Source organism: Anguilla anguilla, chromosome 8 (genome assembly GCF_013347855.1).
Source record: "Anguilla anguilla isolate fAngAng1 chromosome 8, fAngAng1.pri, whole genome shotgun sequence".
Taxonomy (NCBI): Eukaryota; Metazoa; Chordata; class Actinopteri; order Anguilliformes; family Anguillidae; genus Anguilla; species Anguilla anguilla.
The window spans coordinates 2,323,490-2,346,442 of NC_049208.1; the positions used below are offsets into that span (position 1 = coordinate 2,323,490).

Sequence of the window (22,953 nt, forward strand, 5' to 3'; positions counted from 1 at the left end):
CAGGACTTTGTTATCAGAGTACACACATACGTTTGCACGTTTTTGGACAATTTAATCCAATTAACTTTGAATGTCCCAATGGAAACAGAGTAATGAGGTAGATCCCGACTCTCTTGCATCGAAAGACAGCGGTGCAGCACACCTGTGCGGAAATTAAGTCAATCTCTCAATTTCAAAGCATATGTAACGCATGCACGCGCTCCACCTGACGCGCGTGAGCCAACCACAGCCAAATGTTTCGAATGTTGCATTTTTCTGGATCCACCCTCCGCTGTTTTCTCTCTCCCTTTAACCTCCAGCTAGTTTCCGATGCCCGGATGTAGCTACAAAGAGGGCATGTCATTTTGACAGCGGCGTTAAGAAACGTCAACACGAATCCAGACAAAAAACTGGAAACGTTTTTTTTCCTCCTATTGTCATTCCTTCTGGAAAATGGTCGCTGGACAGATTCGTCTTTCTTGTTATATTTCTGCGATCTGCGGACTACACTCACGCAGCTAGACGCTCAAAAGTAAGTGGTTCTGTCTAGCTAGCTATTTAGCTAGCTAATCTATTGACAGATTAGGTATGTTTCAAGCTTGTTAACAAGATATTAGATATAGATGTTATTATTTCTCAGCGACTGAAAACGTGCGCAACTGTATATGGATTTGAGTATACATATATACAGTGAAATGACAAGCTACGCAGTTAGCTAACAACCCTGTGATTTGTGTATTTGCAAAGATCACTAGCTATGCTGCTGCAGCAGCCACATTGTAGCTAACATTAGCTAAACCAAGACAGTTACAATCTCAGCAACAGCAGGTTTACGTTAGCCCACAAGCTATGTCGCTCCATTTAAGAATCCATTAGCTGCAGTTAACGGAGTAATAAGTTAACCTTAGCGTTGCCCTCAAGTGCATTTGACATATCATTAATTTGTTAGCTAGACCAGCCTAGTTAATGAAAAAGGGAAGTTCAGAATTAAAGATAACGAAGTGAGCTAACGTTAACATGCAAGTACAACCTCGGGCCGCGTAGTTTGCTGCTAAGCAAGCTAAGTTACCTAAACCGCTAGTTGACTATTCTTTTCACTTATAACCAACAGCTAACGGGAACGTAACTAATTTAGACTAGCGCAAGCTATGTGGATGTTAATGCTTTGCGGGCTTTAGCTAGCAACATCAGTAGCCAACTTTAAAAACAACCTATCGTTAAGTTAGAGGTCCAGATAACATCTGACAAGCGAAATTGGTCTGGGTTGACAATGGTAAAATGTGCTAGCTTTGTATCTTGCTCTGACTGTAGCTAGCTGTGTATTATATCGCTTGAAATAATGTTCACTTTTTCAGAATACGATTCTTGTCATTGTGTTCGACAGTGAGTTAAAGATTGACATTTAGGGTGCGTTTACAGTTAAAATGATCTGCTGGATATTTGGGTTATACATAGTTTTCTTGGCACATGCAATCATTTATAAACACAGATAGACCTTGGGTTGACTTAGGCTTACTAGTATGTGTAGGCCTATATATTTGACACATTTGCTGGGTTATTGTCAAACAAACCAGTACATGTGTTTACAGACTAAGACACTTGCCAACAAACGAACATGAATGTAATTTTAACACGAGATACAATGCATTGTTGCTGGCCTATATGGCCCCCTATGCATGGTGGTGTGTGTTAGAACCATTAGCAAAATAATGGACTACAAAATGCAAGTTGTATATGTGCCAGTTACTTGAAGGCATCCCTGTTTCTCACACAGGAGGTACGGTCTTATATTTCGGAAAGTGTCAGGAAAGTCAGTCTAATCTTTTGGGACTGTTGCTGAAGGAGACCATTGTAGACGGGTAGCTTTCTCAGGACTCGCCGATTCAAACAAATTGAGACGTTTTCATTTCTTCAAATAAGCCAACAGGCTGCTCATTGATAGCAACCTCACCTCCCTTCACTCACATGTTACACCTCATAACTGAGGAAGATACTGCATCGGGTTGTCACGAGTCAAGATGAACAGGACACTCCACAACATTAGTCTTTATGAGTACTGACCATATAAGGACTGATCTCGCTGCCCTGCTCTCGTAGTATGTGAATGGAGTAAAGGCGTACCAAACGCTCCTATGGTCGACGTGGTGGGACGGGAGAAACGGCAGCATCAATCAGTGAAGGAACTGAGACAGCAAGAGCAAGTCACGTGACAGGGATATGCTCGTACCTTTACAGTCTCTGGCTCATGCACGTGTAACCCATAACCAAAGTTTATTGAAATACACAGCGCATAAATACACTGCTGTCATTACATAAACTGGCTGCTTAAACCGAGATGCAAATCGCGGTCCCTCTTGATCGAGATCGGGGGGAGAGAAAGTTAGGAATGCTCCTTATCACAAGATCTTACAACCAGCTAAGAGACTACCGAGTACTTCTTAGAGCGAGCATGAATCATCAAAAAAGGTCAATTAAGCAACCTGGCTGCAAAATGTATTTCAGTAATAATTAGCTAATATTTAGCATAATCTTTCACAAAAAAATAATAAAATTGTAAACCTGACAGTTCCATTCGTTGTGTGGCTTCAGTTTTTTTTTTCTAGACAGGAAGCTCGAGGGACGCCCGCCCGCTGAGGAACGATGCCAGTGGAAAGTGGAAGTGGTGCAGCTGCCCGCCAGGCGAAGCAGAAACGCAAGTCGCACAGCCTCTCGATCCGCCGGACCAACAGCACGGAGCAGGACCGCGCGGGGCTGCAGAGAGACATGCTGGAGAGCCAGGTGAGCCGCGGCACGCGTGCGGGCGCCCTCTCACACGGGCATGGGCGGGGAAAAACACTTTAATATACATATTCTTCTTATTATTATTATTATGAGACAGAAACCCTTATGGAAATTGGATAGACTGGAAAATGTATCCCTAAGCTGTTGCAACCCTCTCACGGATATGAGGGGGAATATCATATTTATTTTCGTTTTTAGTGATTGTTTTTCTCTATCGCCACTACTGGTAGGCCTGAGTGAGTGTTGTGGGAATGCAATATCCTGAAAATGTAATAATTATTGCCATTTTCATATATTGTATAATATATATTTAAACGCACTGCCATTAATTACATCATTACATAAATAAAAACGCATCCACACATATTTACAGTATATTGGAGTATATTGCTTTTCCATAAGGGAAGACTGAGACTTCTGCAGTGATTAATGCACTGGAATGTACGCTCTCCCCTTGTATGACTTCAAAATTGAGTTCCCTAACAATATATCTATACAAAAACTGTCATTTCTGTTCAGGCAAGCAGCTTAAAAAAAAAAAAAAAAAAAAATTTAAAAATCTCTTCTCGCAGCCGGCTTAGGTAAGTGCCACTCCCCGCTGGAGGCCCTCGTTCGCTGTAGCTGTGTTGGTGCTGTGAGTAGCGTACGCTAGATGGGCAATCATTCTAAAGTGCTACTCACCGCCGGATGAACGTCCTCAGCTTCCCGATACCCGTCTCTCTGATTTACTGTTGCGATATCACAACGGCTGTGCTTTTGCCTGAAGTGCAAAACAATTTTCTGCCATTACAAATACGCATAATTGCATTAGAACGCGAGTTGGGGTGATTCATCTGGTCCACACGCGGCACTCAGGATATAAATAGACAACTGAAAGACAAGTGCCGCCTAATAATGTTGTGCAGAGGAATGCCAGTGATTGCTAACATTCCGTCCGCCTTCTCATAACTTTAGTTTAAAAAGTAAAAATAAAAACGATATATGTATGTATATAAATACTGTATTTACACATTACTGTATGTACCCGTTACATTTTCGTTTTAAATATTAAGACTAAAATGTATCTATGTATAATGCTGCTTTTGGTTGGAAATTGTCATTGAACTCATCTGCAGAGATTCAGCGGCAGCCATTTTGTCATTAGCATTATTTAAAGTGCTATGTAAACGCTCTCGGGGGAGTCCTCAGTGCTGGAAACCACGGTAAATGTAGTGGCTAGTCTCAGAGAGTATGACTTAGTGCATGGTGCGTACTCGACATACATGAGGCATAAAATTTTAAGCTGAGTTGTCCTAAAAAAAAAAAAAAAAAAAACTCTCAGGCGACAGTGTGGTATAATGGGTACGGAACTGGGCTTGTAACCTAAAGGTGACAGGTTCGATTCCCAGCTAGGACATTGCCATTGTACCCTTGAGCAAGGTAATTAACCCGCATTGCTTCAGTATATATCCTGCTGTATAAAGGGATGTAATGTTAATGTATGTAAAAGTTGTGTTAAGCCGTTCTGGATAAGAGCATTTGCTAAATGCCTCTAATGTAAATGTAAAAAATGAGCATGTAAAAAATGAGCATAATTGCTTCTGCGAGGCAGAGTAAATAAGTGCAGATTTGCATTTGCAAAAAACCGCCATGGTTTTTTTATTCCTGTAATTGGACATTTTCTAGCTGAAATGCAGGTTGTCATTACTGTGGTTGAGCATAGTGATCATCATATTGGTAATGGGAATTTTTCTGTGTGTGTGTGTTAGTTTATGCAAATATACAGTAAATTGTGAAAGGGTTCTGGAATACTTTAGAATGGAAATAGCTTTATTTTATACTTTCAGGAAACAAAAAACGCTGTCTGCGCACTGTTGACAGCTAGACGCTGAAACACTTGCCTTTGTTGTACTTTATATTTTCACTGATTCACCTGCACACTGTCAGCAGTGTTGAATAATAAGTAGTAAATAATTATAAATTATTTTTGCTAGACCATAGCGTTTTCATTTAGAATGTACGGATAGCCTTTTTCTTTTTTCATAGGGAATTGCGTGGCTCCACACACCTGTAACAAGATCTGTTTATTTCATTTTCTGACTGAGCAGAGCATTTATTTTCTACAAGTTTTATCATTAGAATCAGTATTCAGTCTCTCACCTTGATGGAGCACTTTTTTTTTAGGTTATAGAAACTAGTACGTTGCCATGGAAACAAAACTTTCTTGCTTACTTTTTTAAACTGGGAAACTAATTTCAGATACCAGCTATGTTATTTTCAGATAAGAAATTCATGACTGGACATGGTTATGAAGTAACTTCTCGAAATGTTCCGATTACACTGCATATCACATTTTGACATTGATCAGGTAAAATCTTTCCAGAATTTATTTCAAACCTTTGGAATCGTTCAACCATTTCATGATAATATCCTCAGTGCAGTGCAACACTTAATCTCTGATTGAGACTGATACTTAGCCGAACCAGTTTGTAATAATAAAATATATAAGCTATTTTTTTTTTTTTTTTTTTTTTGCTAAGTCAAAATGTTGTCACAGTGTTGCTGTGAAGTCACTCCAACAGAACTTTTCCACAGACGCCATGTATTTTTTCAGTGAGTGGCAGTCAATTTTGTGATACATTAAAATAACGCAGCAAACCCTGTGACTGACTGTTTTTGGATAAGTGCCGGATGCAGAGCAGGGTGCTACTCAAAGCCACTTTATTAAAATCATGACTGTCCCTCACATCGGATCTGATTACAGAAACGGGCCGCGATTAGACTCAACGAGCTGTGATTACTGGTTGTGCGGAGACAAAGAATTAGAGGACTTTTACTGTACCTTGTTGGGGGGTAAAATAAAAAGTGTGTTTATCATTTCGGGTGTTGGCTGGCCTTGCCTCCTCTTATCTTTGCTGCGTTTTTAGACCTGCCCACACTGCGGCCCGTCCGGACTGGAGATTGAGTCCCCCCCCGCTGCAGTAAATTCTCCCATGTTGAGTATGACTGATACGATGACTCACGGTCTTAAGTGGACGGGCAATCTGACACGTTTCTGTACCTCTCAGCAACATATCATCCAGAATCCCGCCGGTCCTTCACCCACCCCCCCCACCCCCTCTCTCAGATCACCGCAAAACCCCCCCCCCCCCCACCCCCCACCCCCAAAAAAAAAAAACGAATCACGCACCTCTCTGAACACCTGCAGGCTGATTTCATACTTTTCCGTTAATCTGGTCAGTTCTACCGTTAGATTGCATCCCTTCAGGATCCCACCGTTCCAGATAGATTTTTTTTTTTTTTTAAAAAGCAGCCGTGCATTACACTCTTTATTTTACAAATACGTAGTAAAATGCTCAGTGTTAAGTCAACTCTTACAGAGTTTGTACGAGTCCACTATGGGCAGAGTGGACTCATGTGTACTCTGTTAGAGTTGAATTTTAACACTGTACATTTTGCTGTGTATAATTTGTATTGAGATTGTGGGGATTATTTTGTCCGCACTACTGTTAGCTGGCATAGATAAGGGCGTCTGTTTTTAAAGTAGGCTAATACTGTTTGAGATCAGGATGAATTTGTGCTACTGAGAATCTCCAGAGATCACAGGCAATCTCTTTTATATACTGGGTGCATACATAAATTTTACAATACTGTAGACAGTCATGCATTTGTGCCCTGCTTTACAATTAAAACTTATCAGTTGTTACTTTAATTGCAGATCCTATGAAAATGTAATATTCATTTGTATTGTTAAAGCAAAATGTTTCATCGTGAACATCTTTTATCAAGTGTGTACTTGCTCATTCTTAAAAGCAGGTTTTCACTTTGTCCATTTAGATTTAAATACACTAATTTAAGCGAATCAATAGACACTTTACGAGGGCTATTAAGCGGTGTGAAGTAGCCTAACTAGACGCAGCCAGGAGTGTTCGGCTAAAAAAAAGCATGAGAAGGGCTATCTTTTTGAAAGGTATGAAGGACACGATATCTGGACCTCTCTCCGCGCAGAAACGCCAACAGGCAAAAGCAAACGCTTTCTTTTCCGCCGGGATCTGTTTGACGTCTCGCTCCTCTTGACTCCACAAAGGTTTTTTTTTTTTTTTTTTACCAGACAAGGCAATGTCGTCAGAGGTCGGTGTTCTGGAATACAAATCAGCTCTCGTGACGCGGTCCGACTTTGACGGTTGCTTGTACTTCAGTGCTCAGGGACGCGCGCGCCGCGGTCTTATCACGAGGACCTGCGAATGAGTCAGCTGTCAGTTCGGTACCGCCGTGACACACCTGCTGTTCTCGGAGGAGAAAACTAACGTCTGCTTCTGATGGATGTTAACGACCCGCGAGTAAATCTTTTTTTTTTTTTTTTAGACTAGTACTTTGTCACCTGGGTATTTAAAGCTAGTCTGTTATATTCCTTTGCTGTTTGGGGCCTCGGTCACAAAGTTGGTCAGACGCTGAGAACTGCAGAATGATGCACGCACAGTTATGTAACATTAAATTACACATTTCAACCCAGTATTAAGATTGAGTTCTTTGAGTAGAGATTGAATTCTTCACGGAACTGTGCATATTTCGGATTTGTCACGCGTCAGTCGCCGTCCCGTCTTGATGACGAACCTCCACAAAGAAATTATGCTCCGTGGCCTATAACCTAATGCTAGTGCTATGCCCGGTAACCAAGGAGACCAGCACTTTTAGCCACATGATCGAGCAGCCGAGTAAGATTAGGGAGCGTTCCACTTGCCCTTTACTTCGTGTGTTTACATATGGTCTTGACAGAGCAGAGTCATAATCCCTTACACACACACACACACACCTTTGCCTGGCTGTGTGTTGTGTGTGAGCTTATACTAGTTAGAACATCAAAGTACATTTATTTTGAACAAACACTTACTTAGTGCACCCCCCCACTTTATGAAGTGTCTTCCATTCAAGCTGACTTTTCTTTGAATAATTCTAGTCTGCCTGAGTACAGTACACTGGGAACGTCGTGCTCTTGAGGATGGAGGTAAGTTACTGCAGTAATAAACCGTTACAAAACGTCTGCGTAACATAGCACACAAAACCTGTCTGAATGTCATCTTTTAAAAAAAATAAAGTTAAATAGATATTTTTTTAATATTTAGAAGCTTTAACTTATGTTTTTTTTTATGAGTACAATGTTGAATTCTTTCTTGTGGGATTCAGACACGTTTGTGGATGGTGGAAATGATTGTGATTGTAATATAGGAAAGTATTGTGACAGAGATATCTAGTGTCATTCCCTCTCCCCTGTGTTGGTTTTGAAAATGTTTGGCACATTAGCTTGAGGTGTTTGGCACATTTGTAGTACTGTACTGTGGAAAGTTCAGTACTATATAAACAAAAAAAAAAGCAATTCTTTGTAAATGATAACAGTGGATTGATTTCTGTTTTATTTCCATTATGACAGACGTGATGACAAAGCAACTGAACAAGTGGACGCAGTAAAATGTTTGGTGTTAATTGAACTCTTAATAAAGTTCATATGAGTCCAGCAGGGACGAAACACACATTTTCAGTGTGAATCATACTCTCTCAGAGTTGATGTGATTCACTCAGAGTTGATGATCTGTTTGAATCTTTTGCATTTCTGGTGGCCTTAAAAAAAATTAATTAAAAAAACATACGTCGCACACAACGTGTATATGGTTGTGTGGTACAGATGCTCTTAAATTAGTTCTTCCTTTGTGCATTTCAGTCACAAATGGCCACTGAAACCACCCCAGTTAATCCTGTTTGCAGCAAGTACTGATAGCTGCTATTAATAATTAAACAATGCAGTTTCATGTGCCAATGTGCGAAAATTTGTGTGTGTGTGTGTGTAAGACTGTGTGCCTGTGTGCATGCATGCGTGTGTTAGGAACAAAACAAGTTGATTACTATGCCAGGAATTTAAAATGGCAATACTTTGAATGATTATTATTATTTAATGATAACTACCCGTAAAGGCAGCCGTTTGATATGTGTGAGTTCTGCTTTTATTTTCATTTCTAGTTGAGGCACCCATATAATGGCTTAGTCTCATTTGCTAACAAATCTCAATGTTACATCCAAGTAAAAAGAAACAAGGTCCTAATAAGGTCAGATGAGAAGTGTGTGTGTGTGAACTTGTAATACTATCTTTGTGGGGAACAAATATCCCCACAAGGATAGAAAGATAAGGAAAATTGTGCTTTGTGGGGACCTTTTGCTGGTCCCCACAAGGTCAGGAGGCTGTTTTAGGGTTAGAACTTAGGGTTAGGGTTAGGGTAAGAATTAGGTTATGTTTAGGGTTAAGGTTAGGCATGTAGTAGTTAGGGTTAGGGTTAGAGGTTACGGAATGCATGTAGTCAATGGGAAGTCCCCACAGGGATAGCAGTACGGGACTGTGTGTGTGTGTGTGTGTGTGTGTGTGTGTGTGTGGAGCCAGCCTACAGTTGACATGTTAACAAACCGTTTAATGGTGGAAGTTTCTCTCTGTGAAATAGCCTTCGGACATTAATGTAACATTTACATTACATAGAGAAAATAACACTTCAGAGGCCAGAGCTTCTAAACTAGACTTTGGAGGTGATTGAATCTTTCTGTGATCAGCAGCAAAGTATCAGGGAAGTAATTTCAGAGTAGAAATGCTGCTGTTCATTTAGTCATGCAGTTAATATGGGAGACTGTACTGCGCGGTTGGTGTCTTGCCAAACTGAGCACAATGTGCTTATGAATCAAGGTTTTAGTCCAGCTGCAGCAGAGACACACCCAGGGCTAGGAGCTGGGTGTGCTGTGTTAACCTCCCTCTCCTCTTCCTCTCCCTGTCTTAGCACGTGCAACAGAGACACTTTTCACTTCCTGTTTGTAATTGGTATTCCTTAATTGACACGGTCATATTTCCACCAGTGGATTATTTGAGCATTTTGTGTGTGAAACTGCTGCTCAGAAATATGTGTTTACTGATTAGGAGAGGGGCTCTCTCTCCTCCCTTTCTTTCTTCTCTCCTTTCCTCTCTCTCTCCTCCTACTTTTCTCTCTCCTATCCCCTCTTTCTCTCTCCTCTGCTCTCCTCCCCTCTCCTCTCTCCCCTCTCTCTCCCCTCCCCTCTCCTCTCTCTCTATGTCTGCAGGACTCCAAACTGCCCCTGTCCCTGAGGACTAACCTGCTGGACCTCTTTGGGCAGATAGAGAGGGAGTTTGAGAACCTCTACATTGAGAATATTGAGTGTGAGTACAGGGAGGGGCTCTCTCTGTGACTGACAGGCCGGCCAGAGTCACAGGCCTGTGCGTGTGCGTGTGTGTGCGTGCGGAAGTGCATCCTGATTGTGCCTGCAGTGTTTGTGGGTGTTCTCTTTGTGTAGGCGTGCATAGCTGTGTGTGTGTGGGTGTGGGTGTGTGTGCGCGCAGTGTGCCTGTGTGTGTGTGTGTGTGTGTGTGTGTGTGTGTGTGTGTGTGTACGCGCGCCTGCAAGTACAGGTAGAGCATGTGCATACGTGTCTGTGTGTGCGCAATGTGCCTGTGTGTATGCACATACGGTATGTGCGTGTGTGCGTGTGTGCGTATGCATGTTTACCGTTGGGTACTCTCTGACGCTGGTTCTGGCTTCGCAGTGCGGCGGGAGATCGACACGCTGAACGAGCGTTTGGCGGGGGAGGGCCAGGCCATCGATGGAGGGGATCTGACCAAGGGAGCGCTGAAGGCGAAAGGCAAGAGAGAGTACACCGTTAATTACAGAGCTCGGCCTGCAGGAGGCGCCGTCTCTTCCACACACACTCACTCTCTCTCTCACACACACGAGAGACTACGCCGTTAATTACAGCACTCAGCCTGCAGGAGGCGCTGTCTCTTACACACACGAGAGACTACACCGTTAATTACAGCACTCAGCCTGCAGGAGGTGCTCTCTTACAGTCACATTAGTGCTGTAACAGTGCTGCAGATACGCAGTCATTGGTCTAAGCGTGTGCTCAGACATGCCTGTCTCCATTGCTCATATGACTCAGATGGATGTACAGTATTTATCTGCTTTTGTGTTGTAAGTCTCCCTGGGTAAAAGTACACAAAGCAGCAAAAATCCCAGCTTGTATGTAGGGGACAGAAAGACCTGTGAAACGTTTCACTGAAGGGCTTACTCTGAGTTTACTCTGCGTTTACTCTGAGCTTACTCTGGGTTTACTCTGAGTTTAATCCCGTCTTTCTTTTCACACAGCAAGCCACAGCACAAGTCAGCTCTCTCAGAAACTGAAGACAACATACAAGGCATCCACAAGCAAGGTAAAGTGTTTACATCATATATATGGAGGTTTAACAACACAAAATGATTAAAAATATTTGTGTGTCAATCATATGCTGAGTGGCATTTATTATCCAGCACTGTTGGTTTTATTTTCATTATTGTAAAAAATAAAAAATCTTATAAGAATATTAGTACACAATTAGTAATTCTTACTATAATTGCCTCATGAGGAGACAAATCATTTAGGATGTAAGTTGTAATTGCTCTTCAGAAGAAGAATGTTCTGGGAACAGTCGTACTGTTTGGGCAAAGGGTGATTTGTTTAATACGTCTATGAATGGTCCTTAATAAGAGCTTTATAACTCCTTCATAAGCTGTGCATAGCACCTTCATAAGCACTTATGAATGTCTGTGTAGTGCTTATAAAGCCACTACATACTGCTTATGAATGAGTTGTATAGCTCTAATCAAGCACCATTCATTGAAGGTTTTAAGATTTTTGAAATATGTAAATTTTTTTGTTTTTAGTTTTATTCTCCCAATCAGCTTAAAAAAAAGAAAAAAACAAAACAAAAAAATTCTCTCTCCTTTCACCTGTGATGTAGCGCTCACATTCTTTCCACGGCAGAGTAGGTGGACCTCGCAACTTCAATGTGGGGAACTGGGAGTTGTGGGGTGGAGACTCATGGGTAACTTATCTGACCTCTGAACTTTGACCTCTGACCTCCCGTGTGCCCATACACATGAGCGAGCAACCCAGCAGTGGGGGTGCTATCCCATCTCCAAGGCCCTCGATGATTCATACGTATGAATTTTACATTTGTACATTTACTCTGTTAAATAATAAATAATAAGCCGTATTGTTTTATTAAAAACAAACCCCAACCCGAAAGATACTAATCCCAGATCTTAAACTGACTACCCCAGGCTGTTAAAAATGACCTCTGGCTTGTATGCAAGCTGTAATCTTCTATCGTCCTTGTTACCGCAACCCAAACACGATGGCTTATGTAAGAGTAGGAAAATGGAGGAGAATTTTGTGGAAAGAGGAGGGATGTTACTGTGAGGTCATGAACAAAGGAGGGGCCTTGGTCACCTAGTAACTGTGAGGTCACCTAGCTAGCAACTATGAGGTCACCTAGCAACTGTGGGGTCAGCTAGAAAGTGTGATGTCAGCTAGCAACTGTGAGGTCACCTAACAACTGTGAGGTCACCTAGTAACTGTGATGTCAGCTAGCAACTGTGAAGTCACTTAGCAACTGTGAGGTCAGCTACCAACTGTGACCTAGCAAAATGCTATGATCCTGGCCAACCGAACCTCACCCATGGGAGACTGTGGAGCCACTGGCCACAGTCGATGGGGGGCACAGCAGGGTTTTCGGTACCTGACCGGGGGGTCCATCTGTGCACAAGAACAGCGTCTTAACGGGACGTGCCACCAGCAGCCTTAGAAATCGGGCGTTTACTGTGATTTAAAAAACGTATAAACTGTACAGCTCGAGCTTTGAGTTCAACGTGGAGTTCCAAAAACGGAAGCAGCTGCTATCGTATGCTCTGGGGAGGACAAGGCTTCAGTCAGATCATCCTCCTGTAAACATCTTCCGCTCCGCGATTTCCCCCAAGAGTTATTTGGTGAATATTAACAGCATTTTACACACCCTTTAGATCTGTTTTTTGTTTTGACTGTTGGGTATTTACATTTTGATGTCTTAACACCTGTTTTGTTTTGGTATTTCTTAAAGGAAATTGTTTGTTCAAATGGAAAAACTCCTTCATTCAAGGACCGTTTTTTTAAAGAGCTGTTCCACCTGCCAATCACTCGTCTGTCACTGTAGAATTTGACATGAGCTTACAGCAGGAATTGCGCACATAATCTTCAAAAATAACTCGCTGTGGGGACCATGCTGTAGTGCAGCTTAATTTCTGTGTGAAGTCGAGGTTGATTCATTCTCCGATGTTCTTGGTTGTTCCCCTTTTTAAAAAATTCTTCTGACACATCAGCTGTTTGGAATATGTCGCCGTTACTAAACCAGCAAACTTGCCGACTTGTGTAACGGTACAGTTCCTGGTAAAAAAAAAACAACCCAGCTTTGAATATCGAGAAATTCAGAGCTGCTGATTTTCATGTACGTACCATACGTGATCACGCTAGCTCCAAGTTATTTGGTTGCATGAGTCTTTGTTCTTTTCAGTGCGCACTTCCTTCTTTGTTTTGTTTTTTTTGCTCTTTGCCTGCTGTTTATAAATGTGAAGGCTGTTGAGGGCAGTGTTGTGAGGCTGTTTTGCTCCCCCCCACCCCCGCAGATCGTCTCCAGTTTCAAAGCCACCACGTCCCGGGCCGTGTGCCAGCTGGTGAAGGAGTACGCGGGACACAGGGACGGGATTTGGGACCTGAGCATCGCCCGCGTTCAGCCCGTCATTCTGGGCACCGCCTCGGCTGGTACGTTTCCACGAACTCGCCCGCCCCCCCGCGTCCTGTCCGCTTCAGAACCCGTCTACACTGTTCCCTGCGTCCTGGCGCTAAAGGAGCCGGGCTCACTTAAAAAAAAAAAACCAAAAAAAAAAACCAGAGGTTGCAGGTTTAAGTCCCAACTGTGGCACAGCCAGTTTTTCCTCAAGCAATATATTCAAGCTGAAATGCACGTAATGAATATTCCAGTGAATATTGCGTGGGGAGGAAAGTAAAATGCAGGCGGTGTAAGTCAGAGAGTAGATAAGGAGGAGGGTGGTTGCCTCTGAAGCACATTAGGTCATTCGTGTTTATGTATCACTCTCGACTTCGCAGTGCCTAAGGGGTATAATTACAGCGGTGTACCACGGTCACACGGTCACAAGACTTCCTGAAGGCGTAGTTACGGTGTTTTCGTATCCGAGCAGCCAATAATGAAATGTCATCATGTGTAAATATCACAACATTTCTGTTTTTTTTTTTTTCCGTTACGTGTTTATGAATACCGTTCCGAGCCGCCGGGAGCGGGTGATGAATGTAGCCATGACGACGCTGCGCTCGTGTTCACACAGATCACACCGCCATGCTCTGGAGCATCGAGACCGGGAAGTGCCTGCTGAAGTACGTGGGCCATGCGGGGTCAGGTGAGTTTGGCGGGAAACGCTCGGAAAACCCCCTGCTGACGACAAGGGTCATTTCTGGTGCCCGACGGAAATAATCCGTGCGTACGTTTGAAAACTGTGAATCGTTGAGTGGAATGCTACTGGACCCTACTTGCAGACCACAGGCATACTTATGCGTTTTTATGGCAGTGCCCCATTTTCTACTTAGTGTTTGTTGTGTTTTCAACAGCTGCAAATTCTGTAGTAGTGGAGTATCGTGTTATGTCAATGAAATGTTGATGAAAACACTTTTATGCTAATTCTAGTTTCTTCGTTTTGCATTTCATCGCAGTGAACTCCATCAAGTTCCACCCGACTGAACAAATGGTCCTGACAGGTACGAGATGTTCAAAAGAGACTCCGCCATTTTGTCTTTGCTAATTAGGCTGCAAACTGAAAGAAGAGTTGAGTGTGTTGAGTCTGAGATGAGTTCCTCAGCACGTCGTAGGCAGTGGCGTGAGAAGTTCCTGTGCTCGGTTCCTGAGTTCCTCAGCCCTCGTCACAGTAAAGAGAGGTGTGAGGAGTTCCTTAGTGTGTCATATTGAGACGTTTTCAGTTCCTGCGTTCTTCAGTATGTCTCAGGTAGAGGTGTGAGGAGGTTTTGTATCAGGTACAGGTGTGTGAGTGTTTATCTCAGGTAAAGGTGTGTGAGTGTTTGTCTCAGGTAAAGGTGTGTGAGTGTTGGTCACAGGTAAAGGTGTGTGAGTGTTTGTCTCAGGTAAAGGTGTGTGAGTGTTTATCTCAGGTAAAGGTGTGTGAGTGTTTGTCTCAGGTAAAGGTGTGTGAGTGTTTGTCTCAGGTAAAGGTGTGTGAGTGTTTGTCTCAGGTAAAGGTGTGTGAGTGTTTGTCTCAGGTAAAGGTGTGTGAGTGACTGTCTCAGGTAAAGGTGTGTGAGTGTTTGTCTCAGGTACAGGTGTGTGAGTGTTTATCTCAGGTGAAGGTGTGTGAGTGTTTGTCTCAGGTAAAGGTGTGTGAGTGTTTGTCTCAGGTAAAGGTGTGTGAGTGTTTGTCTCAGTGTTTGTCTCAGGTAAAGGTGTGTGAGTGTTTGTCTCAGGTGAAGGTGTGTGAGTGTTTGTCTCAGGTAAAGGTGTGTGAGTGTTTGTCTCAGGTAAAGGTGTGTGACTGTCTCAGGTAAAGGTGTGTGACTGTCTCAGGTAAAGGTGTGTGAGTGTTTGTCTCAGGTAAAGGTGTGTGAGTGTTTGTCTCAGGTAAAGGTGTGTGAGTGTTTGTCTCAGGTAAAGGTGTGAGTGTTTGCCTCAGGTAAAGGTGTGTGAGTGTTTGTCTCAGGTAAAGGTGTGTGAGTGTTTGTCTCAGGTGAAGGTGTGTGAGTGTTTATCTCAGGTAAAGGTGTGTGAGTGTTTGTCTCAGGTAAAGGTGTGTGAGTGTTTGTCTCAGGTAAAGGTGTGTGAGTGTTTGTCTCAGGTAAAGGTGTGTGAGTGTTTGTCTCAGGTACAGGTGTGTGAGTGTTTATCTCAGGTACAGGTGTGAGGTGTTTCTCTCTCTCCGCAGCGTCGGGGGACCAGATGGCCCACATCTGGAGGTACATGGTGCAGCTTCCCGCCCCTCAGCCAGTGACGGACATCAACGTGAGTAACTGCTCGCGCTCGCCATCCGCTTAGCTTAGCTTAGCCTAGCCTAGCTTTTTAACGTAGCCTTTCCCCAACGTGAGTAACCGCGCGCGATTGCCGTTTGCTTTGCTTTGCTTAGCTTAGCCTAGCTTAGCTTAGCTTTTTAACGCACCCTTTTCCCAACGTTTTTAAAAAGCAGCCCTCTCTTACTGTTTACAGGCCAGTGCTTGCTTCCACCAGGTTGTAAATTGCTGCAAATTAAGTTCGCTATTTTACAAACGCGATAATACGCTAAAAACATGATAAAATTCGAAGTGCGTCTGTGTTTGTCTTTGCAGCAGACAGTAATATACTCATAATATTTTACTGCGTTTGAAAGCCTGGCTGTTGAAACGGTTTTTTTTTTGCCTTAGCAGTGAACTCCCTTCTGTAGTAGAGGATGTGTGAAATAGTAAGATATTTATATTTTAAAAAGCAGCAGGGGACTACATGCTCACCGGGGGGGGGGGGCGGGTATTAAAAGTGGAGCGGGGGATTTAAAGAGCAGCAGAGGGCTACTGGCGCAACAAGTGCAGCGGGGGTATAAACGTTTAAATGTGCAGCAGAGTCGGGGGGGTGGTGAAAGCAGAGCGGGGGGTTAATGGTGCAGTGGGGGTTAAACGCTGGGGGGGGGGGGGGCGTATGATGGTGCAGCTGGGGGCTGACAGCGTCTTTCCCCCCACAGCAGGCTCCCTGTGACGAGGACGTGGATTTTTCGGATAAGGACGAAGGGGAAGGAGAGGGGGAGGGGTCCAGCGAGTGCCCCACCCTCAGGGTGGCATGCACTACCCTGAAGAGCCACCAGGGGGTGGTGATCGCTGCAGACTGGCTGGTGGGGGGCAAGCAGGTGGTCACAGCCTCCTGGGACCGAGCTGCCAACCTGTACGACGTGGAGACTTCCGAACTGGTGCACACGCTAACAGGTAAGGAGCTAGTGCACACGCTCACAGGTAAAGAGCTGCCTTCTGCTGGTGCACACACTAACAGGTAAAGAGCTGCCTTCTGCTGGTGCACACACTAACAGGTAAAGCACTGGAGCACACACTAACAGGTAAAGAGCTGGCCTAGTGCACACGCTAACAGGTAAAGAGCTAGAGCACACGCTAACAGGTAAAGAGCTGGTCTAGTGCACACGCTAACAGGTAAAGAGCTAGAGCACACGCTAACAGGTAAAGAACTAGCACACACGCTAACAGGTAAAGAGCTGGTCTAGTGCACACGCTAACAGGTAAAGAGCTGGTCTAGTGCACACGCTAACAGGTAAAGAGCTGGTCTAGTGCACACGCTAACAGGTAAAGAGCTAGCACACACGCTAACAGGTAAAGAGCTGGTCTAGTGCACACGCTAACAGGTAAAGAGCTGGTGCACACGCTAACAGGTAAAGAGCTGGTGCACACGCTCACAGGTAAAGAGCTGCCTTCTGCTGGTGCACACACTAACAGGTAAAGAGCTGCCTTCTGCTGGTGCACACACTAACAGGTAAAGCACTGGAGCACACACTAACAGGTAAAGAGCTGGCCTAGTGCACACGCTAACAGGTAAAGAGCTAGAGCACACGCTAACAGGTAAAGAGCTGGTCTAGTGCACACGCTAACAGGTAAAGAGCTGGTCTAGTGCACACGCTAACAGGTAAAGAGCTAGAGCACACGCTAACAGGTAAAGAACTAGCACACACGCTAACAGGTAAAGAGCTGGTCTAGTGCACACGCTAACAGGTAAAGAGCTGGTCTAGTGCACACGCTAACAGGTAAAGAGCTGGTCTAGTGCACACGCTAACAGGTAAAGAGCTAGCACACACGCTAACAGGTAAAGAGCTGGTCTAGTGCACACGCTAACAGGTAAAGAGCTGGTGCACACGCTAACAGGTAAAGAGCTGGTGCACACGCTAACAGTTCCTTTGAGTCTAATCAGCGCGTCTGTGACTCTCTGCTCCAGGTCACGACCAGGAGCTGACGCACTGCTGCACCCACCCTACCCAGAGGCTGGTGGTGACGTCGTCGCGGGACACCACCTTCCGACTGTGGGACTTCCGGGACCCCTCCATCCACTCCGTCAACGTCTTCCAGGGACACACAGAGTGAGTGCACGTGGATTTCCTTACAGCCTGTCACTCTGTGAAGATTTATCAATTAGCTCAAAATAGAATTGAACTTGACCCCCTCCTCCCCCCTCAAAAATAAGGCAAAACATGACAACGGTGAATTTGATTATTATTATTATTGGATTATTTATAAAACAGTGCTCCATTTTTGCCACGAGGTGGCAGTGCAGGTTTTTTTTTTTTCCTGGAAGCAGGTGGCACGAGGCATGCTTGATGCTTCCGAGTCTTTTTTTCCTCAGTTCCCTTCTCCTGCTTTTGACATGTTTATTCGCAGCCTGTCTGCTTGGTGTCAGTTTGTATCTTGTGCTGAACAGGCTTTTGCACATCGTGGACGTTTCGAATACTCCTCGTGAAATTATTTGATCATCTCTGTTTACTTGGGAATCACGTGGTATTCTGTCAACTTTCTCATGATTTGACAGATTTTATTTTTATTATTGTTCTGTGTAGTAGTGGCTGGTGACATTTTATTTAATTTTTTGGAAACTGGCACGCTAGCCTCGGGTTTTTTTTAAAGGGAGACGTGGCGCCGGTTCGCCTCCAGACAGTGCTCACACCGGCGTCTGACGGCGAGTTCAGCCGGGGCTGTTTGCCGTTGCCGTTTCTGAGCTAGCCAGCGCGTGTGTTTGCGCTGATTTGGCGGAGTTTTTCCGCCCCGAGCGCAGCTGAATGTAAATGCGACGTCGCATTCGTGGGGATTGCAGCGCCGTTTCCTCTCCTGTCGCTCGAAGGGACGCGTCGCCTAGGTGAGGAAATTCGGCGGGAAGCTGATGGATTATTGAGTCGCGCTGCGCTGGCTCACGGGCTGTATAATGCGAACGGCCGCGAGCTGAAACAGTAGCGGCGGCGGCGGCTAGCATCGCGTTTCTGAGCTTTTCTCCTTCTCGCTGCCTCCAAGCTAAAAAAACACTGATATCACTCATCCGGTGTTCAAGTTTTATTCCAGTATTCAAGTTACAGGCGTCTTCGGTTTTTGCAATTACTTTATTTGGCAGTTAAAAGCTGCAATTAAATTAGCGACAGTAATGTAGTTTATTACCCGCAGTTCTTGGCGTCCCCCCCCCCGGTTCGTGTTATCTCTGTCTATATTCACTTAGTGCTGCTCATTTAGCGGTAAATAACGGTAACTGGGCAAGAGAGACTGCACACAACTATCTAATCCCTTTAGGTTCTTGGCTTCATTAGTTTGGCTCTGTCCACCAGCGAGTGAATGACACTTATTCCACCGGTCATACCTGTGATTGTGACACGTTTGACGTCACATGTACAAAATCAGCATTATCATGCAAAATCAGCATTGATGGAATTTCAGTTTACAAGGTAATAAAAGCACATTATTTCTACACCTCAGTTTTCAGACGGGCCTATTTCCTGTCGAATGCGTTTAAGGGGGGCAGGCAGCCATGTTAATCACCCCCCCCCCCCTCGCCTCATTTCGCCGTTAGCTCGTGAAGCGACGCGTGTTCTTGTCTTTGTTCCGCAGGACGCGTGGGTGCACCTGTGCGTTACCTGTGCGATGCCCGTGTCCCTGAAGAACGTCGAGCGCCTTCCAGAGCAATTAGGAAGCGTCGGCACAAATTACCCATGATGCTCGTTAAAAATCCGTCACATGGTTCGCGGTTTAAAAAAAAAAAAGAACTCCCAGCAGCCTCCACCCCCTTCTCCTAATGAACAACGACCTTTGTTGACCTTGGGCCCCCCCTCTCTCTCCCTCTTAAGCTCTGATACTTGTTCACTCAGACTTACCTTCCCTGTGGAGTGAGAGAGATGATCTACACACACACACACACTCTCTCTCTCTCTCACACACGCACACACACACACTCTCTCACGCACACAGACACACACACTCTCTCTCTCACACACGCGCACTCTCTCTCTCACACACGCACACACACACTCTCTCTCACGCACACAGACACACACACTCTCTCTCACACGCACACACACTCACACTCTCTCACACACACGCACACACACGCACACTCACACACACACTCACGCACACACACACATACTCACACACACATTCTCTCTCTCTCTCTCACACACACACACACACACACTCTCTCTCTCTCACACACACACACTCTCTCTCTCTCTCTCTCTCTCACACACACACACACACGTGAGCCCCGCTCTCCACGCGTGTCAGACACGGCCGCGGTGTTTAGGTGGAGCGGGGCGGCCATAATGGAACCATAATATGGTGTCACTTTAGATTAGGAGGAGTGTCTCGGGTGGGAGGGGGGCGGGTGGTGGTGGTGGGGGGTGGGTGGGAGGCTGATGTGGGTGCCGCCAGTCCATAATAAGAGACCACAGCGCTGTGCGGAATCTTAACACCTTTCGGCCGCGGGGAAGTGACGGCCACGGCTGGCTTTATAAACAGGGGAGTTTATAAACGACAGACTTTATAAAGCAGCCAATTTCAGTGCAGCGCCTAGGGTCACATGACTTTGAGACCTGCTGCTATTGGTCACTACTACGCTCATAATACGGTGGCATGCTGTGTGGGTTTAACTATGAGGTACTGTTAAACTGAAGTGTTCTTCCTGGGGGGCAGATGGTCTTTAAAAATGGTGAATATGTGCCTGATATTATACATATTTATAAAGCAATGTATGAAAACACCATGTACACATCTAAAGAAAGTAGATACCATTTTAAAATATGCATTGCTGTTAGGCTGTATATTATTCTGCCAGTAGTTGTGAGTGCATATGTGTGTATATGTGAGTGTGTGTGTGTGTGTGCAGCACAGTCACCTCGGCGATGTGTGTGTTTGCAGCACAGTCACCTCGGCGGTGTGTGTGTGTGTGTGTGTGTGCAGCACAGTCACCTTGGCGGTGTGTGTGTGTGTGTGTGTGCAGCACAGTCACCTTGGCGTTGTGTGTGTGTGTGTGTGTGCAGCACAGTCACCTCGGCGGTGTGTGTGTGTGCAGCACAGTCACCTTGGCGGTGTGTGTGTGTGTGTTTGCAGCACAGTCACCTCGGCGGTGTTCACGGTCGGGGATAACGTGGTCTCCGGTAGCGACGACCGCACGGTCAAGGTGTGGGACCTGAAGAACATGAGGTCTCCCATAGCAACCATCCGCACCGACTCCGCCATCAACCGGTAAGAGGGGCGAGAGACTGGCACTATGAGCACATACTGCACTCTCTCTCTCTCCCTTTCCCTCTTTCCCTTCCTCCCTCTCCCATTCTCTTTCCCTCTCTCCCTCCATCCCTATCGCTCCGTTTCCCTCTCTGTCTCCCTCCCTAGCTCCCTCTCTCCTTCCATCACCCACTCTCTCCCTCTCCCTCCCTCCCTCTCTCCCTCCCTCTCACACCCTTTCCCACTCTGTTTGTCTAGAGATCATATTTGTTGCTCCTCAGTGAAATATTTTTTTAAATGAGCGTCACCTCGTTTTCGTTTTTTTTTTTTTAAAGACATGTTTGTGTTCATGGTAACACGGTTCCGTTCAACATGCTAGGTGTGGCATTGGGGACAAACAGACTCCATTTAATCTCTGGTAGATGTCAGTTTTCAACGGTTTGAGAAAGATGCTGTATAATATAGAAGGTGCATAATATTAATGTGTTATTATTGTTATGACTGTTCTCAGGGTCAGCGTCTCTGTGAGCCACAGAATCATCGCTCTTCCGCACGATAACCGGCAGGTGCGTCTGTTTGACATGTCAGGAGTGAGGCTGGCGCGACTCCCACGCAGCAACAGACAGGTAAGCTCCCTCTCTCACACACACCCTACATACACACACACCTCTGTACTCACATCTGCCTATGCACACACACACACACCTCTGTACTCACATCTGCCTGTGCACACACACATCTGCCTATGCACACACACATCTGCCTGTGCACACACACACCTGCACATGCACACACACTTACACTCGCACACAGCAGCACACAGATACGCAGTGTGACTCTCACACACGCACGCACCCACACAGGCACGTGCACACACTCACACACACGCACCCACAGACACGTGTACACACACACACACAGGCACGTGCTCACACACACACACACTCAGGGTGTGACTCTCACACACACGGTGGGGCAGTGCTGGTGTTGATAAGGGCAGTGGGGAGTGCCCTTTGCACACAGCGTGTGTGTCTGGGGGGGGGGGGGGGACTAACTCACACTTCCTGTCTCTGCTCCTGATTATATGTACGTGCTGATTAAATAGTCTTATCATTAAGAATCAGTGAAAATGGCGGCTGTGTTCTGCAGGGTTATACAGTGAAAATGGCGGGTGTGTTCAGGGTTATACAGTGAAAATGGCAGGTGTGTTCAGGGTTGTACAGTGAAAATGGCGGGTGTGTTCAGGGTTGTACAGTGAAAATGGCGGCGCTGTTCTGCAGGGTTGTACAGTGAAAATGGCGGGTGTGTTCAGGGCTGTACAGTGAAAATGGCGGGTTTGTTCTGCAGGGTCACCGGCGCATGGTGTGCTGTACGGCGTGGAGCGAGGACAATCCCACCTGCAACCTGTTCAGCTGCGGGTTCGACCGGCAGGCCATCGGCTGGAACATCAACATCCCCGCCCTGCTGCAGGAGAAGTGACCGTCTCTCCATCCGTCCGTCCGTCCGTCCGTCTGTGACGCGGAGCCTTCTTAAACCGCCCGTCTCTGTGTGAAAGCCTAGAACATACACCCTGGCTCCGCCCCCCCCCCCCCCCCCACACACACACACTGCCCCACTGCCCCCCCCCCGCCGTCTGTTTTCATTTTCACTCTCTTTCCACCGCGCTGCTGTTGGTCGATCACAGTGAAGAAGCCTCCTTTCAGCAGAGAGATAAAAGAAAATAACTTTGAGGGGAAAAAAAGGGGTTGTGTTCAATATAAACAGAGGTCAGTAACGGTGATGACGATGGGCGTATGTGAACACAGAGCTCTGGAGGAAGAGGGACTCTCACTTTGCTGAAATATCATTCGTATCTGCATTAGCGCCATCTAGTGTACTGATGTGAGATTTCGCCACACAATACCGCCAACGCGAGGCTGCGGGTGAGCCTGTCACCTGATGCTCTTACACACAGCCTGTGTGACCGGCGCATGTTCACGTGTCCCTGTAGCGTGTTCACGTGTCCCTGTAGCGTGTTCACGTGTCCCTGTAGCGTGTTCACGTGTCCCTGTAGCGTGTTCACATGTCCCTGTAGCGTGTTCACGT

The 22,953-nt window shown here is 45.5% G+C and overlaps 1 protein-coding gene across 5 annotated transcripts; it reads left to right on the forward strand.

Annotated features, from left to right (window-relative positions):
• Positions 1–261: 261 nt before the first annotated feature.
• Positions 262–22,471, forward strand: LOC118233931 (WD repeat-containing protein 37). 5 transcript variants are annotated; one of them, XM_035430091.1, is made up of 15 exons: positions 264–511; positions 1,708–1,709; positions 2,569–2,757; positions 9,850–9,946; positions 10,330–10,425; positions 10,929–10,993; positions 13,260–13,395; positions 13,977–14,048; positions 14,359–14,403; positions 15,576–15,652; positions 16,359–16,596; positions 17,609–17,750; positions 20,755–20,889; positions 21,380–21,494; positions 22,216–22,471. In XM_035430091.1, exons 3-15 carry the CDS (start codon positions 2,620–2,622, stop codon positions 22,345–22,347), a joined length of 1,488 nt encoding a protein of 495 aa, XP_035285982.1. In that variant the 5' UTR covers positions 264–511; positions 1,708–1,709; positions 2,569–2,619; the 3' UTR covers positions 22,348–22,471. The 5 variants fall into 5 exon arrangements, with proteins under 5 accessions (XP_035285984.1, XP_035285982.1, XP_035285980.1 ...); XM_035430093.1 differs by lacking the exon at positions 1,708–1,709 and having other exon boundaries at positions 262–511; positions 16,362–16,596; XM_035430089.1 differs by lacking the exon at positions 1,708–1,709.
• The last annotated feature ends 482 nt before the right edge of the window (positions 22,472–22,953 follow it).